The sequence below is a fragment of the Diplodia seriata genome, assembly GCF_021436955.1.
Source record: "Diplodia seriata strain FDS-637 chromosome Unknown scaffold_4, whole genome shotgun sequence".
NCBI classification, from domain to species: domain Eukaryota; kingdom Fungi; phylum Ascomycota; class Dothideomycetes; order Botryosphaeriales; family Botryosphaeriaceae; genus Diplodia; species Diplodia seriata.
The window spans coordinates 2268593-2286781 of NW_027117311.1; the positions used below are offsets into that span (position 1 = coordinate 2268593).

General features: G+C 57.3%; 3 protein-coding genes across 3 annotated transcripts; 1 reads left to right on the plus strand and 2 right to left on the minus strand.

Moving 5' to 3' along the window:
• Nucleotides 1-561: 561 nt before the first annotated feature.
• lcc1_1 (laccase, multicopper oxidase, benzenediol:oxygen oxidorectuctase) lies at nt 562-2897 on the minus strand (the record flags this gene model as incomplete). The annotated part of the gene is made up of 6 exons (XM_066776008.1): nt 562-711; nt 760-1874; nt 1929-2089; nt 2281-2299; nt 2354-2540; nt 2802-2897. 6 exons carry the CDS (start codon nt 2895-2897, stop codon nt 562-564), a joined length of 1728 nt encoding a protein of 575 aa, XP_066633889.1.
• Nucleotides 2898-5257: 2360 nt separating this feature from the next.
• On the plus strand, nt 5258-7371 carry SLS55_004553 (uncharacterized protein; the record flags this gene model as incomplete). The annotated part of the gene is made up of 2 exons (XM_066776009.1): nt 5258-5407; nt 5464-7371. The coding sequence occupies 2 exons, from the start codon at nt 5258-5260 to the stop codon at nt 7369-7371; spliced, it is 2058 nt and encodes a 685-aa protein (XP_066633890.1).
• Nucleotides 7372-13452: 6081 nt separating this feature from the next.
• Nucleotides 13453-17358, minus strand: SLS55_004554 (uncharacterized protein; the record flags this gene model as incomplete). The annotated part of the gene is made up of 5 exons (XM_066776010.1): nt 13453-13456; nt 13561-16057; nt 16113-16571; nt 16641-17057; nt 17310-17358. 5 exons carry the CDS (start codon nt 17356-17358, stop codon nt 13453-13455), a joined length of 3426 nt encoding a protein of 1141 aa, XP_066633891.1.
• Nucleotides 17359-18189: the final 831 nt, after the last annotated feature.

Below are 18189 nucleotides of genomic sequence, written 5' to 3' on the forward strand. Positions count from 1 at the left end.
GTCTGAGCTGGCCAGCCTGATCAGAGCAGCGCGCCCGCCCGCACGCACGCTGCTCGGACGCCAGCTCAGACTCGGATCGCAGCCTAAGCGAAATGTTTCCCACGCGACGCCAGTGCTGCCGGTCGATCTCTCCCACACCACCGTCCAGCACAGGCTCCCAGCGTTCGGCCCAATTATTCTCGCTGCGTCATGGTGGTCCAATCGAATTTTTCTTTTTCCCTCCCTCCGTCCGCGCCGGGCGACGCTACCCTCCCCGGATTCGGGCCTCATGCGCCACACGCTCCTCGTACCAGTCGTCAAGGGTCCGCAATCTTAACACCGTGGCGCGAACCAAGTAGGGGTAATCTTAGCATATTGCTGCACATTTCATCACCCCTTCGCATGGAGATAACATGTGCTGTTTTATTTCGCCTATGCTCTGCTTCGTCCCGCTCCAATGCCCGTCATCAACGCCGTCGTAATGCCCTCGCGAGAAAAAAGAGATGAGTCTGTGTACCCAGGAAACCAGGAAATGCAACCCAGAACAAGAAGGACAACCATTCACTGCATAGCGCCGTCCCCCTACAAGCCGGAATCACCCACCTCCTTCTCGTATGCCGGGTCGTAGGCGTTCCAATTGGCACAGTTCTGCTTCATGCCCGAAAGATCGCCCGTGAACGAGCCAGGGTTCTCGACGAACTGCAGGCTGAGACCATCGGTGACGTGCCATGCCTGGAGATGTGTTAGCGCTGCAGGCCAAGCTGATAGGATAGTACTTACGATATGGCAATGCATGAGCCAGGCGCCTGGGTTGTCGGCGGGGAAAGCAATGATCAGGTAACCTCCTGAAGTCGACCCGGGCAGGATCATGACATCACGGCGCATGGGGTTGTTGAACGTCAGCTTGTCGACGTCGCCATCCCAATCGCCCACACCAGCACCGAGATGGAAGAAGTCGTGGCCGTGGAGATGGATAGGGTGGTCAAGCCCGAATGTCTTGAGGTTGTTGTGGATGATCCAGAACGACCACTTGCCCTCGGCCGGCATCTGGAAGACATTCATCGAGTCCGTGTAGTTGGTGTCGCCATCCGCAAAGTATTGCAGGGTCGGCCTTCCCCAATCAACATTCATGGCGCTGTCGTTCAGGTACCACTGTACGACCGTCTGGTTCTCAACAGTGGCAGCGCCGTTGAAGGTCAGGTCAATACCCTCGAGCGAGGCGGCGAACTGGTCCTTCGGAACCGTGGTCTCCCACCAAGGAATAAGCTTCGTGTACGGCTCGTTGGCGCAGGCGCTGGTCTCGATGGTGGAACTACTTGAGACGGGGAGGTCCGTCTTGTCGAAGCCGTCGTAGTTCAGAATACCACCCAGAACAACACTGGACGAGCCCTTGAGCAGGTTGTTACTGCAATCAGCGATCTCTGCGCGCATCCAGTAGTTGCTGGCTGGCTGGTCAGCCGTAAAGACGATGTCGTAGCGCTGTCCGATGCCCATCATGATTGAGGTTGCATTGTAGGGATGGACCGGCACCAGGTCGGAAGTGATGATTTGGAACTGGTGGCCATCCATGGAGAAGACGAAGAAAGTGTCCACGCTCATGTTGATGAGGCGCAGACGATAAGTCTTGCCTTTTGTGACAGTGATGGTGTTGTATTTGCCGCCGCCCGCGGTGTTCACCATGGATCCGTTGAAAAGAATGTTAATAGGCTCTGGAGGAGCTGCGACGTGGAGCGCTAGCCAGTTCTTCGTCCATGCGGTCTCGTCGTACGTCTCAGTGAGCGCGACAGGACCCAGATCCACATCGTAATTGGCCGTTGCAGGGCCGTTGATGACAATGGCACCAGCAATGCCATCACCATACTGAGCAGAATGATGGCTGTGGTACCATGTTGTTCCTGTAACAGATTATAAGCTTACGGAAAGGAAACGGAAGGCGAGCCCAGACTAACCATATTGCGTAGCGTGGAACTTGTACGTGAAGCTCTTGCCAGGCGGAATTGGACATTCGGTGACACCGTTAGCGCCATCCATTTGGCAAGAGTTCAATTGACGGATGCCGTGCCAGTGGAAGGAGGTGCCGTTGTCTTGCATGTTGTTGACGACAGTGATTCTGTAAGCCCATGTCAGTCAGAGTTTATTTTAAATTCATGACAGTGTCGGCCTTGAGCTGAAGTGTGCATGCGCTCCCAAGCGTTGCTGTTGAAGTACACCGAACGTGCTCGTCGTAGCAATGCTTGTCCAGCGCACAGACCTAACGCTTGACCTTCCCAAATCAGACCGTGACGGCTCGCTTGCACTTACTCAAGTTGGTCGCCCCATTCTGCAAAACATGATCAGTGCTCACGTAACTTTGAAGGCTTGGTAATACGCGTACCTGCATTGATAGTCGGTCCCGGGAACTGTTCGTTGATGAGCAACATCGGCCTGCAGAAGCCATCGCCAATACCCTTGCTCATGTACGTTTGGCAGTCGGTAACGTTGGTGACGGTGAGAGTGTACTTGACAGTCTTGCCCGTGGTGGGGTATTTGTTGTCGAAGTCGGCTGCAATGCTCAAACCGTTCTTCCAGCAGCCTCTGGTGCTGGGGCTGTTGGTGCAGGCCGCATCAGGAACCCTGGAGGTGGTCGAAGAGGACTTGACCGAGGAGGAGGAAGCCTTGCTCGACGCAGAAGCGCTGACCGAAACAGACACAGTGACTGAAGTCGACGATGACTTCGCCGTGGTCGAGACGGACGCAGCTGAAGTGGAGGACGACTTCGCAGTAGTCGACGATGACTTCACCGTAGTCGAGGAAGACTTCACCGTAGTGGTAGCTTGACGGACGACAAGGTCCGCTGGCTCGGCCTCTGGAATGGCAGCAGCGAACGTATGCGCAGTCAGTGCCAACAGGCTGACACCGATTTGCTTGAGTGAGACCATGGCGGCAGGCACGCAAGCGACCCTTCAGATGAAGAGATGCCAACGACCGGAGAGAAAAGACTGAAGAAGACAAAGCTCTTGGAGCTTCCTGTTGATGCTCTTAAGAGGAGAGCTGGGGAGTGAATGTGATGACTGAACCAGTGGTGGGTTGAAAGGCCTTTACATAGTCACCGTCAACCTCAGCTAAAGGCTACGATGTCCTGATACGGAACAGACGGGTGGTGTAAATTGCAAGGGAACTTGGGATTAGCCCCCACGGTAGATTGACAGGGACAGCTGCAGCTACTCCAAAGGTCGGCTGAGAATTAACGAATCTGCCCACGGTGCAATGATACTTCGATGAGCGCAGGCTAATCCTTGCCAAGCGCGAGCTCAGGGAGGCCCACCCAAAGGGCTGGTAGCGATGGCTGTTCTAGGGCCGGACACGAGGGTTGCATAGCCAGAGCGAACTCAAATTGGTGGAAGATCATGTCTCAGTCGCTGGCATACCCACTTTTGGTAATAGAGCCAAGACCTGAGGCGGGACCGGAGCGGGACTGCAGGCAGACGGTCAGCTAGCCATGCTGACTGGCCCGGCATTTTCATCAGCCACACTCCCTCGGGGCTTGGACTTCCCGCGTGCCGTGGCAGCTCGGTAGGGTCGGCGGCTTACTATCTCTTATTTTAGTATCTCAAAGGGCCGGATTGCACATACGTGTGGCAGCCGAATGACAACCTCTGCATGGTCTGGGCAGACGCAGGCACATCGTCTAGCCGCTGTAAGGCTCCCACTAATGCCGCCCACGCGGATCCTTCAGGCCGTCCCATCAGATGATTCTGTACGCAAGAATATTGGATGAGGCTTCCGCGTGGTTTCCGCCTAGAGTGTCAGCCGCAAGACGACGGCGGGATCGGCAGTTGGCCCATCGTCGCAAACCACGGCAATACTTGCTTGTGCTGCTGACAGGAGAAATTGTCAGATGGTACGCTGACCTGCAAGTCTCCGCTGACAGCAGAAATGGCATTGTTCCTGGCGTTCCTGCAGACATGACGATTCCCGAACCAAACTATCGTGACTTGAAACAAGCGGTGGTGCAAATCGGTTAGTAGTGCAAATGGCAACCAGACGCCAGACGTGTCTAATGCAGAACAGCGGCGGCCTAGGCTGGGAGACGGCGAGCCGAAAAGCCCACTGTCGGCAAGTATGGCGATGAAGTGGCAGCACAGATAGTGGTAGCGGGGCGGCGCCGAAGCGTCTTGGCAGGCATCAAGCTCCCCGTACTGACGCGTTGAAGGGTAGTAAAGATAGTCGGCATTTAGTGGGAAGTCCGGAAAGTCCGAGCAGAAGGAGGCTAAGCATCGACCCAGACGCCTGGTCAATTCTCCTTCGCTAACCCATGCGGATCCGGGAGCCAGTCGATCAGGGCGGGGGCAGTGTGGCGCACGACGGGCAAAGAGTGAAGGCATGGCAGCAGGAAGATGGCGGGCAAAGACAACGGCTGGGCAGGGCAGCGGGGCTCGCGGAGATGGCTGCGGTCAGCAATGAGCCAAGCACGGGGGCCGGCAAGGCAAGGCAGACCGCCTGAGACGAAAACGGGCAGAGCTCTATCCACGGCGGCGGGAGAAGCGGTGACACAGCGTTTTGCGCCGGCTGCTAGCGTGGGAATCGCCGGGCGATTGATGCGGGCTGACGCGGTGCATGAAGTCGCGAGCGGGGCGCGGCGGGTGTTCGATCGGGACTTGTTGGGCGTAAGCATGGAACGACGAGGGCGCGGAGAGTTTGGCCAGCAGACTTGCGGTCGTCTAAAGATAGAGGATCGCCGCCGCCCCGTCTGTGCGAGCTAGCTGCCCGCCGCCCGCCAGTGGCCCGCCCGCCGGCGCCACGTTAGTCCGGCCCATTGGCCCATTGGCCCCGCGCGGCTCATCAGGCCCACTTCGCGCCCCTGCCCGTCCATCGCGACTCCTCGTTGACGTCGCGCTCGCATCCAGCGCAGAGCCCGCCGTACCCCGCCCAACGCGCCCAGCTCCGCCCAAGCCGCTTCTCACGAGAGCAGCCACTGCCTTCCCGCGCTGCATCCAACGTTGCAGTTGCGCTTGTTCCTGGCTAACCATGCCGGCCGCCAGTCCAGTGTTTCCGCTTTTGGCCGTCTCGGCAAGGCATCGATGCTTCGCGTACTTTGACTCCTAGAGTCGGCTGTCCTCGTATGCCATGCTCCTAGGATGCTGCCGAGCTGAGGAGGCTGTTCACGAGCCGGAGACAGCATGCTGCCTGCTCGCCGCACTTATAAGCCAACCCGGCCCAGTAGAAATCATGTATCATCCTCATCACAGTCGCTTTGACTTCCATCTGCACTCGTGTCGCAGCCGCATCGTTTGCACTCATGCCTTCCATTCGTTCTCGTCTGAGCATCTTGGCTGCGGCTCTGGCCGCTGTGCCCGGAGCCCTCGCAGACTGTGTGTCGTACGGTATTGATTTCCAGAACGGGAACTCTTACTTCATCAACAAAGCCTTAGCAGAGAACTTCACTGCTGTAAGTCCCTCGTGACAGAACTAGAGTAAGAATGATGGTCCTGACATAATTCCAAGGTGTCTGAGTTCGAGGGCTGTGCTGGTGGGACCGCCGATGTCCTCCTTGTCGACCCAAACTACACGGAGTACATCTGCACCGACGTTGCCGTCACGCCGGATGACACCCCGCAGCTATCCAGCTGTCCGATCTTGAAGAGTCAGATGTTCAGCGGAGACTGGCTCGTCGTTGTTTTCGGTAACAACGGACCTAATACGGACGACTCTCCGTACGCATACCAGCGTGAGCTGTTCCTCACAGTTGGCACCCAAGTCACCAGCACCTACACTTCGACCGTCACATGGGATATCACCTCAACCCCTATCCTCACCACCAACCTGACTTCGACGCTCCTGGTGACGGACACGGTCCCGAACACTCAGACCATCACCTCTCCGTCTGCTACGGCGAAGAAGACAGTGACCCCCAAGGCTGTCACGTCTTGGGTCACATGGGTCAAGACCAGAACCAAGCATACTTGGACCAAGACCCTGACCACGGTCACCAAGACCAAGACTGCCAGCTGCACCGTCCCGCCCAAGCCATCCAAGCACGACCCTACGGCAACATACACTCCCACCCGCGTCTCCGTCGCAGCCCTGCAGTCTGGCGCGGCGGTCCGTGTTCGTAATGCTGTCGATACGCCCATGGACCCCAGTGTGGCTCGCCGCATGATCCGCGAGGCCCGTCTTCGGCGCGGCATGTCGATCCCCGAACGTCTCAACGAGCGTGAGCTGGATGAGCGCGCTCCTGACGAGGCCACAATCACCATCACGGCAGACACTGTGGTGAACACAACCATCACCCACACTGCCGCTCCTTCCACCACCACCGAAACCGTCCTCACCACGCAGACCGTCTCATCCACTCTTGCGCCCAGCACCGTCTACTCGGGCAAGACCACTGTCACGATCACCGCGCCTACGCCGACAAAGACCAGGACGAGCATCTCGTACACGACCGTTACTGCTATCAAGACTATCTACAAGACGTATGTGGCGCGTTCCTACTCTACTTTACCCCATACTAACACGTGCCAGTTGGACATACACGACTACGGTGACCCCGACGGCGTCAGTGAAAGCCTGCACGTCCAAGGGCGGTCACATTCTTCCCGAGGCCACGTGGAGGAGGGTGTAGGGATAGCATTCCCTTTCGAGGCCTACTATTTTGTTAGTGCTGAGCTTCTTCTGAGCCTTATGAGTCCACGAATCAACGCCTGCTTCGGTACAGCGGGCAGCACAGGAATGGCGCTGGTAGACGTGGTTGTAATTAGTCACAAATGCATTTTCCTGGGATCCTCAACGTTAAACAATGGTGTGATGCAATGCAGACGGGAGTCAATGCAGACCGTGAAGCCGGATGGGGAAGTGATCGCGTCGTTGTGCTTGCCGTTTTCGCACACGCGCAAGCGAGGAAGCCGCTCAGCCCTACGACGCAGCCCACAAGCGATGCGGAAACAATTTGCGATTCAGCCCACCTCTCCTTTCGCAAGTTACACGGCGTCTGTCACCACGCCACCGATGCTGCGTCTGTGTACCCGCCTTCACGCCTCGATTCCGGCACGCAAACCTGCAGCAAGCGTGGAGGCCTCACAGCTCGTGCACTGCGCCTCGCATGTCCGCGCACAAGCCTCTGGAAGCATCCAGCTGGCTTCCACCCCCGCGCTGCCCGGCTGCCAGAGAGCGCTCGAGTCACCCTTGCGACGTTCGCCCGCGATGTCTGACCATCACAGCTGCCGATCTAAAGCCGTCGTCAAATACGCCGAGAAAAAGTATGTTGTCCCGGGGCCCCCCAGGCGCAAAAGCCTCCGCGTGAGCAGCGCCCCGGCGAAGACCCTGTTGTCGCCCGACGTCGCAATCGAATGGCGTTTCTCGACTCCCGACCCCGGCAGCGCCCATGTCGTTGCGCCCTTCCTTCGGGGCTAACGCACTGTCAGCCCCGTGCTGGTCCGTCCTGTGTTGTGGCGGCGGCTCACCGTCAGCCAGCGCAGGCCGTCCAGCCCATTCAGGCTGCAGCGGCACATGCCACGGGATGAGAAGCACGTTGAATACCCGACCCAAGCCCAGCCACGGGGGCCGGAAGGAGGACGCCGTGGCGGAGCGGCACCAGCCCGACAAACGTCGTCTGCGGCGTCATGCCAAGGCGCGGAACCCGCGTGTCTTGGTAGCCATCCCTGTTGCTTGTGTTCGGGTTGGTTGGCAACGGGAGCCTGGCCTGCCACTACCGTGCTCTCGGCGCTGAGAACGAGCTGCTGCATGCCATCCTCTCGCTTGCTGTCGCTGTGCTCCCCACCATTGGAGCGCCTCTTCGTTTTCTCAAGCCCTGGAAAGGATGCGAATAGGATCGGCCTTGCTATGATCGTCAGTCGGGGTGTCCAGCATTCCCCGCGTAAGGCCACCGACCACCGCGTCTGGCCCTGTACATCCGGGGCTGAAGCAGCTGCCAACTCGCCGCGTGTGGGGCGGAAGGAATCAAGAGCAAGGTCAAGGTGCTGTTGGAGGCTTTTGCGTCGGGCCATTTCCCAACTGGCGGTGCATCGCAGCAAATCCCTAGGGCGCGTGCGCTTTGCTTGTCGATACACAACACTACTTGGATGACGCGAAGCCAATTCCACTGTTGATTGTCAGGATTGCAGCAAGATGCTGCCTACAAGCACTTACGCCCATGCAGCCCTTCCGTCGGCGAAGCGAGAGTCAGCATCACTTTTTGGCATGACCCAATAGGCTAGGTAGAGCCGATGACTTACATCTGCTGCTGACGGGCGTGCATCGCTTGCCCAGCTGTCCTGGGATGACCACGACGTATCAGGGCATAGTACCACACGGCTTCTGCGGCGGTGCTCAAAGGGCTCCACATTCAGCTATGCAGCCAATGGTAGCGCCAGCATCGGAAGCGCACACGCTATGAGAGCGACGGCGATTGGAGGCTTGCCTAATGCAAGTCTATACATGGGTACGTCTCCCCTGTAGCCGTATACTGCGGGGACTCGCTCGCCGAAACCTACCCAACATACCGAGGTGTTCGGGGTCCGAAGACGCGCCAAAAGCAAAAACAATGGACACGAAAAGTGGCGAAGGAGATCGCAGCATCTAGATGAGCGGGGAGCACCGGGGCTCTTTTCGATCGGAAGCTCCCCGTCCGAACGCGCATTCACGTGTCCTGGGAGACGGACGACCATTACTCCAAACGACTTGTCCACGAAAACGAACATCCGATCCTTCTCTTGGTGGCACGCTGGTCTGCCGACCTTTCTGCTTACATGCTTGACCAAATGGCGTCGGGTTCGGGTCGGCTCCCCCAACGCATGCACCTTCGGCTTACTCGGCAGCCTCTGCGCCAGGCCGAGAGCTTCGTGGCAGAGGTTGGAAGCGGTGAGCAACCGTTGCCAACGGAATAAATGAACTGGACTCTTCTAATGCGGGTAAGGCTGAATTCGTCGGCCGTCTAGTCATGTTTGCGCTTGCTGAAATCCGGATTATGCTCGGCTTACGCGTCATCCCGGCGAACGCTCCAAATTGAGACATTCATATATTGAGGCAGATAGGCCTACTTCTGCGCTGGAACTTCTGTGGACCCCGTTCAGCCCAGTCTCTAATATGACGAACCGCCACCAGCGCCATTAGCCCCAGCACCGGTACATCGACATGCAGTTCTGCCGCACCGCTGGTTGCTGCGGCGCCTGATCTTTTCACCTGGTATGCATGCAAACAATAGTTCTATCTCCATCCCGACAATTTCCAGGCAGAAGCCAGCGCCAACACTGCCTCCATTGCAGGATCTGGGTGGGTCTTTTCAAGCGATGCGATGTGAGTTGCTTTCCTTGATCTTCCGCCGCCCACTGCCTGCTTTTGGCGCGCGGTATGGCACCCCGGATGCCAGGGGCGTGCCATCACCAGTCTCGCACCCTGTTCGAGACAGAGATAGAGATCCGTTCTTCCGAGGGATCCATCGCCAGTATCTCACTGCAGAAGTTGGCCATGAGACCTCGCTAGTGCAATCTAGAGGCTGAAGCCTGTGGCAAAGATTCACATCTTCGAGAAACAGGTATTCGGGGATCGCGCTCCTTCACAAGCCTTTTCCTTCCACCAACCCATTCTCCCTGGTTCTACGAAAAGCCACGGCAGGCCTCACCGGCGAAGCATCCGCCAGGGCCCAAGGCTACGATCAAGTGCCCTCTCGAGCCTCTCAGCTGTTGGCGCTTTCCAGGCTGTATCTAAATCGGGTGCGGCAGGGAAGGCTTATTCTCACTATCCAGTAAAACTCGATAACTGGACACCACCCTCCGATTCCTCCATTGCCAACCGATTTGTTGCCTCGTTGGCCTCGGCGGTAAACATTTTCGCCCTCTCTGCTCGCTTCGCGGTTCTCCGGATTCGAATGCATGATTTGCTAATGAGAACGGGTCGTGCGGCTCGTATCGCCCTTGGCAAGCGAACGGCCAGCGGTGAGCGTGGCTGGCGGAACACGAGACGACTTTCTTGGCTCGGCCATGATCCTCCCGCCCGTTGCCTTTAGGCGCCCTATTCTTGGAGGCGGGAAGCTTGGTCCTTGACTCGACGTCTTTCTCTGGCATCTGAATCCTTCGAGTGTGGTACGGCTGTCTGGAACGGTGTCTCAAGTGCCGAGAAATGCCGGTGAGTCGTTCAAGACGATTCTCGCTGTCCGTGGACTCCTGCCGAGCTGGCTGCATATACGCGAAACTCATCACAGCTCCTTGACGGCACCAGAGCGGAAACCAGTGGGTAGTTGGCTCTTCCCGCCCAGGCACAATGGGCTTTCGCTATCCCCGCCAGCTTTGATCATCACTGCAGCATTTCTTTGCTCGAATCTTCAACTGTTATGTTTCCGAGTTGCTACGTGAACACTGATAGACCCATAGATGACCTCTAGACATTCAAGTCCACGTTACAAACACTGTCCACTCCACAGGTCAATCAGTCCAAGACCACGCCGATAACGAAAGGAAGCATTGCCTTCACGGCCTCGAAAGCGATCGCAAAGTCCACTTCACCCCAGTAAGCAATTCGTCGTATCATACTCGAGCTCGCTCAGTAGGGGCACGGATGGCACACACTCTCAGTGAGGTACCGCCTGTCTTCGAATAGCCTCGCCGGAAACTTTCAACACCCCGGTTCAATTGCGTCGACGTACGGATTGTCGTCGCAGTCAATACAAGCGTGTTGCACAAAGCAGGAACGAAAGGCTATGTGCTACACAAACGTATATGTTGTAAGACCGGCTCACGTCGGCGCGGGACTCTTCGGGATTCAGACACCACGTGTGAGGGAGAAGGGCGTCCTACTTTTTTTTTAAGGATCTCGTGTGTGAACGCCTAACGCCCCTTGGTGATTTATTGTCTCCGAAGCCTCCTTGCTTAGGCTCGTGTTTTTGCTTTTGTCTTGCGTGCAGCGGAAGGTTTTGGCTGAGACATCCGAACGGCGAGGCTTGGAGCCCGGAAACTTTGTATACACAGGCACTGATATTCCAATGCAGGAAAACATCTGGGTCATGCTCCCCAGCAACACCCACTTAGCACCGCCAAAACCCTCCCCGACTGCCTCAAGCACAGTCTGTGGTCTGCACCCATACCCAAAAACCCTCCTGCGTTGGCTTGGAACCCGTGTCCTTCAATCTCGAGCCTTCGTAATCGATAGTCATCTTGTTTTTGCCCCACCCTCACAATGGTCTTTCTTTCCACTTTCATTGTCCCAAAAAAAATACGGCAACTATCAGTGCCACCCCCTCTCTCTCCTCATCAGCCAGCGGGCGCAAGCAACCGCACGGCCGTTCGGGCTTGAAAGCGACGTCGTCGTCCAACGTCCGGTAGGTGGACGGGACGTCAGCCAGTAGCTTGCGCATTCCCTCGTCCTTTTGAGGTATTCACAGTTGGTCGATCCAAGGATACTTCTCTTTCTTCCCCCAGCTCGGCGAGACAGCGCACGAAGCCCTCGTGGATTTATTTTCGTTCCAAGCTCCATGCTGATGATGCTGCCGCTGCCGGTTCTTTTTTCCGTCTCGTCCTCCCGTTTCGTTGCGTGGTCGCTGTCTCGACTTTCTGGCTGTCGGACTGGCCACATTCCTAAGAGACGACGGTCGCTTTGGGCTGATCCCGTCTGCAGGTCGCAGAACGAGATGTGCTGGTGTCACAGTAGGTTGCGTTTGACGCTTCTGGAATCCGTGCATTGGAAGGCATTGCGACCCTACTAACGTAGATGGTTGAAGTCTACGCTTATTTGGTTTTACATAATCCAAATTTCCGCACCTCTATCCGTACATGTCCACTAACACCCCATGCAAGGGAATATAGTGTCGGATAATCTTCCACAAATCACTGTGGCGATGCTTATGAGTGGTGACTCGGTTACGCAAGCGATCGTGCTATGGAACGCACCACTTTTTTCCTGTGAGGCTGAGTCTATGCAATATGACATTTTTGTGCATGCGAAGCATGCCAGGATTGCGGCAAGGCAGATTTGTGCCAGCCTTGTGGGAATTAATCCCTTTATTACTGCATGTAGCGCCGTGCACTATCAAAACTTAGATTAGAACATTTTCTCTCTTTACACCTCACTATCCCAACCTTCATTCAAGATATTTGTTCGCAATGTCTGAAGCATTTTATTGTTGCCAATCCACTAAGTACAGCAGCATCTGCTCAAGAAAGACAGTCTCCGTCAGCGTCGAGCACGACCAATGTTCTGATATGCGCCGCCGTTGGTAGTCTTAGCGCGCGACTGCACCATCAATGCGTAGATGGAGTACAACTAGACCGTGACCTATTCGTACGGCTTGGCGAAGTCTATCGCGAGCGCAGTAGAAGATTGTCTTCCCTGTTCTCGCTAAGCACCACTCGTGCAATCCATTTTGTGAAGGTAATAACCCCGGTATATGAGCGTTCGAAAGCCGAACATCAACATAGTGAGAGGCGCTCACATATCATGGCAGTTCACGCTTCTCCTCGGCGACACCGCCGACATCCATGCGCACGACAATCATTGTGGCCCGCAGCCTTGCATCTGCTTCCCACCGTCCTCCATCCCCACTCGGCCAATCCCGAATACGACTGTGCCCCCATACCCCCTCACACATGGCCGCCAGTCGGACCCAACCTCATGCTGCACTTAGCGCAACATCCCGAGTGCGTCGACGACACCCAGACTTGGATCCTGAAGCAGATCCCAAAGAAGCTGAACGCCCAACTGTGTGGAAAATCAGGCGAACCGGTATTCGGGTGGGGCCTACACTTCAAAGAAGGATGGCACTGGAAGAAGATATGGGCTGTCATGATGGTTCTTTTCGTCTTTGGAAGCTTTCTCTTTGGCGTCTTGTGGGCGGTTTGCGAGCAGGATATCCAAGGCGCTTTCGGGGTCGCTAGCTGGTGGATGTCCGCCGGGACGGTCTTTCTCGGGTATGTTGCGACGAGGCAGATCTGAAAAGGGGAGGAGCGGCAAGATGTCCAGTCTCATTTCGTAACACAAGAGAAGAAGGGAAGCAAATTGAAATGTCGGATTAAATGTCAAATAGGTATCATGCCAAATCACCACGACCCCTGATCCGCCTTCCTCCCAACATCCACCCCAAACCTTCTTCCCCCTCCTTCCTCCACACCACCCCACCACCCCAACTCAAACACCCACCCCTCGAACAAGCCCCTTCTCGCCACCGCCCGATCAGACCACTTCTCCGCCCCAGCCGGCACCTGCCTCATCCACGCGTCGCCCTCCGCGAATAAGCTCATCTTCGCCGCCACGCTCCCCGGATCCTTCGGCAACACTCTCCCACCCGCACCCCCAACGCGCCGCAACTGCGCACCCTCCAGCACAGCCGCGGCGACCAAACACACCGCCATAGCCGCAATAAGCGCCTCCAAGATCCGGGTCGACACGGCACTCTGCTTCAGCCGCAACCTTGTGCGATCCGTCAACACCGCATCCGGCCCCTCCGCGCCGCCGACGAACCGCTCCATCGTGCCGGCGGCATTCGTCGAGTTCTTCGACGACGTCCCTTCATCTGCGGCGAAGAGGAAGGAAGTCGCGTTGGTGTCGGAAGAAGAAGAAGAAGAAGAGCGATCGAGATCGCGTCGGTAGTTGAAATGCAGCTTCTGCGCGACGTACACGGCGTACAGCGACTCGAGCTTCTGCCGGAACTCGTCCACGTTGCCGCGGCCGACGAGCGACGACAGCTCGCCGCCGCCGACAACGCTGCCGTTGACGAGGGCGGACACGAAGGTGTCGAAGTCGGTGTTGCCCATGGCCGTCGCGCTGGCCGAGGCGGACAGGAAGGCCGCCGAGTCCTCGTCGGGTATCAGTGGCTGCGAGTCCTCGCTTTCGAGGAGGTTGAGGTCCGGCAGCGAGATGTTCGCCGTGACGAACAACGCCTGCACGTACGGCACGCAGTGCAGCAGGGCGAACTCGTCGAAGACCTCGGCCTTGTACCCGCTCGCGCTGCCGACACCGTAGAACAGGTGCTGGCGGCCGTCGCCGCACAGCCGGACCGACGTCGTCGACTGAATGTACTCTTCCTCCCACGCCAGCGACACGGAGTCGTAGTCGTCCTCGAGCTGCGCCACGAAGGCGCCCTCCTGCCCGATGCCTCCTCCTTGGCCGATGGTGTCGGGCGACAGCCAGATCTGGCGGCGGGTGCTGTTGCTGCTGTAGGGCGGCGTGTGGCAGCCGGCTGGCGGGTCGATGGGGATGAGGGTGTGCCGCTCGACGTTGTAGGTGCCGATGTCGTAGGTAAAGTTGCGGTCTGTGTAGTAGTGCAGCAGGCTGCAGTTCAGGTTGCCACGGACGGCGGGCAAGCGCGCGCGCACGCTCATGCCCGTCGTGCTTCCATCGTCATTGTCGTTCCCCTCTGGCGCCGCCGTCGTACTGTTCACACTGTCGTCGTGGCCGAGCAGGTCGTCGGCGCTGAAGCTGGTGAAGGCGTATTCGCCGTGCGTCCACTGTGGATATGACAGATTGGAGAATTGTAGCAGCTGGAAGACGGTCCACGCCTCGCCATCGTCGCCATAGACGCTGTTGGACAGATCCACGGTGCGGTTCTCGATATCGAACCAGTCCCGCATCTGCAGCGAAACATTGCGTGTCAATGGCACCGGCTCTGCCGTGTACAAACCGCTGGTGACGATGGTCAATAGCGGCGCCAGCAAGCCGGTGAACATGATGGCCAGCAGCGCAAAGTGCCGCTTCCACGCAGCGCAGCCCACCGCCACGAGCGAGACCTGGCCTGCCGGGTCGTAGAGCAGCTCGCCGAAGCCGACGTTGCCCTTTCGGAGTAGATGGAAAGGGTGCAGCGTTCGCGCGGTGGAGTCGACCATGGAGAAGGCCAGGCCGATGGTTGCCATGACGAGGGTTGGGACGAAGGTCCACGCGTACTTTTGATACCCATCGAGGTCGACGTCGCCGAGTCCGTCGTGCTTTTCGGATGACTGCAGCAGGACTTCTAGCGCTACGATGATGCCTATCGCGGCCGCTACGAGCGAGCTTCTGAACCACCACGTCATGGGGATGGGGTGCCACCATCTCCGTTGCTCGAGTTCGTCTGGGCCGGCATTGGAGGGTTCCACCTCGGACTTGGTAGGATCTTTTGGAGTGACGGCGATAGCAGCATCTTTTGCTGATCTTTGCTGCGGGAAAAGCGCGGTGTAGCCGGAAAGACGTGATTTTAGGGCCTGCTTCGAGGAAGCGCCGTAGCCGCATAGCAGCTTGTTGAGTCCTGGACTCCTTGCCAGAATCAAGGCATGACCGCCCACAGACCTGGGGTCACGGTGGAAAACTCCGGGAGACACGAAGCACAAAGCTATGCTGAGAAGTGTCAGCAGCGCAAGGAGAGCCTCCATGAGTCTCAGCGAAAGCTCCTGCACACAGAGACGATTCTCGGTGAACACGACCATGCCCTTCGCAGTCTCGTTCGAAGCGTCCATAAAGTCCTTCTTGATGGTGTAAGCCGCGTAACCAGGGAAGACGCGTTGCGAAAGCTCCATGGCCAGGCTTGTGTTGCTGAAGGCCCGCAGGCTGCTCTGAGGTTGCGTCGTGTTAAGCAACGTGTACCATACATTCGCCTCGATGTCGAAGACCCCGTCAGGGCGTTCACCTTCCATGCTCTTTACCACATTCGAGGTGATGTTGAAAGGTCGATTGCCCAGATCCAACGTCTCTTTGACCTCGGCGCTCACGTTGAGGCCATCCTCAATCTCAGTGCTTCCCGTCGTGTTCGTTACCGTCCGCCGGGTCAGCGAGTATTTCGGCTCGCACATCATGCCCGATGTTACTGCTTGATCACTCGAGAGCCAAGTGTCGAGTGTGATGAGTATGCGATCTTCTTGCTCCTCTATTTGCGTCGAATTCGTGCACTTGTAGACGTGCTGCGTTATGTTCTGGAACTCGTTGAGCAGACCCTCTGCTACGGAGCCCGAATCACCATACGTCACATGGTTTTCGTAACACCATGGCTCGAAAGTGCTCCAGTATTGCTTCGGGACCGCTCTATACCAGGAGATACCGAAGGTGTCTGATGTGCCCCCCGTGTCGTAGGTAAAGTTGAAGGTTTCGCAGTTCTCCAATGTGGCCTCGAACACCTGAGCATCGGCCGTCACGTTGATATAGTTGCCTGATAGCCGTTAACCATAAGGGAAAGCAAGACCAACAAGACGAACAGTGCTCACCATCATCACTGGACGCAAATGATTGCAGAGCATACTGCGACGTTGCACCGTGAGGATAAGACAGATTATAGTTGAGAATGGCCCAGAAATTGACGCTGTTGCTCAACGGCCGCCATTTCTCACTACTCTCGCTGGTATAGTGCACCGACTTCGCGAGGTTGACGCTGTCGGCGAAGACGAAGTCCTTGCCGTTGGCCACGGAGTGGTACTCCAGGCTTAGTAGGCCGGTGGAGAAGATGATCAGGAGCCGCACGACCAGGGACCCCAAGATGCCGATGCTGACTGCGAAGTGTCCTCTCCGCAGCGATCGGACCAGGGACCCCGGCATCGACGACGTCAGGTAATTCAGCAGCAGGCTGTGTTCTGCCACCGTCCGCCCGCGGCTCATCAGCGACCACGGCATGATCTGCTTCGCGCTGTGCTCCACCTGGCCCCATAGAGCAGCGGCCATGGTCAATACTGCAAGTAGGACCTGTCAGTGCGGAGCTCTCCACAAGGAAAAGCTGACGCGAAAAGGGAAAAACTTACCAAACGTCGGTCCATACGTCCACAAATAATGCAGGCTCTCTTCCACCGTCGCCAGCCCGCCGTCGCGCTCGGAGAAGAAATACAGAACCTCCAAGGCCACAATCATCAGCACCCACACGACCGCGAAAGCCAGCAAAAACGGCCGTCGCAGGTGGAACGGTGTCCACTTCGGCTCTTCACGAGCGGCAGCATCGCCGTCCGTCATCACCTGCGCAATCTCGTACGAGGCATCCTTTTCTTTCCCTGCTGCGGCCTCGTCGTAACCACGATCGCCGCGACGACTTGAGTTGCTGCTCGCGAGTGTCGTCGCCGAGTCCCGCGGCTGTCCGTGATCCGGCGGTGGAGAGTCTGCAGGCCTCACGCCGTGGCCACTATCCCCCGGCAAATCGGACATCCAGGACAGCCTTTGCGAGGCTGCTGGGACACGGGAATAGCCATGGTTGCGGTCGTCGTCGGTTTCATCATCGTCCCCCTCTTCCTCATCCGATACGTCCGGTACAGGCGAATACGGCAGTTGGGACCGTCGGCGGTTTCCTGAGTCCAGACTGCTCACGCGACTGCTGGGCTCCGATGGCCAGGAAGAGTCATCGTTATGGGGAGCAGAGGTGGCGGCAGCTCGTCGCCCGACGCTTCTGTCGTTGCTGTTGTTGCCGTTGTGGTCGTCGAGACTCTGATAGTCGTTGCCGTCGTAGTCGTGACGGTTTGTGCCGGCGTGCATGGTTGGTTGATGGTTAAGGGTGTCGACGGTCAAATATGTGGGGCCTGACACATTCCGCCCAGGGTTGCCTGATTCGAAAAATGAAGGCGCACCTCACACGTTCTTTTGGCAGGCAGAGAAAACGGAGAAGCGTGGCAGGACGACAACGAGTGTCATCCAGCGCGTGAAAAGGTAAGTAGGTTGCGATGTGCATTTTATCAGAAGCGCCCACATCAAAGGCACCTTGCTGCGCCGCGTGCTGCCTGGCTGGCTATACTTAGGCGCATTGGTGGACCTGGGTTTTACAGGGGATCGGCGGGTGCGGTGCGGCGTGGAGCGACAAGGGAAAAAGGCGAGAGCTGAGCGAGCGCGGTTGCGCAACCCAACCGGAAACAATCGCTACTTACCGTCATTCTGGGAAGGCAGTTCCTCCTCATCGGTACCCGGTCGGACGATGCACGAGACAGTTCGACGAAATTTCTTTCAGCAGTGAAGAAGGCAGCGACATAAAGTGGGGATCAATAGAGTTGCGGTTGCGGCGCAGGCACGGCCGTCGCTTGGCGCAGCTTAGCCGGGCAACTGCGCGACCCTCCCAGCGCTTAACCACCGTGGGGGCCGAGACGAACCGATGATGTGATCGGCAAAGCCCCGGAGACCTCTTCTTGGCTTCTCATCATTTCTATACAAGGTCGGTATAGAAGCTTTTGTTGGGATTGTTTATGTATTGTAATTCCGGCCATCTTCGAAGCCTTCAACTACCCATCCGCGCTATTGTAGTACTACTCAATCCGACCTCGTACCAGTGCAAGGGTTGTAGCATGTTCATGAGTGTCGGGTTGCATTCACGTCTGA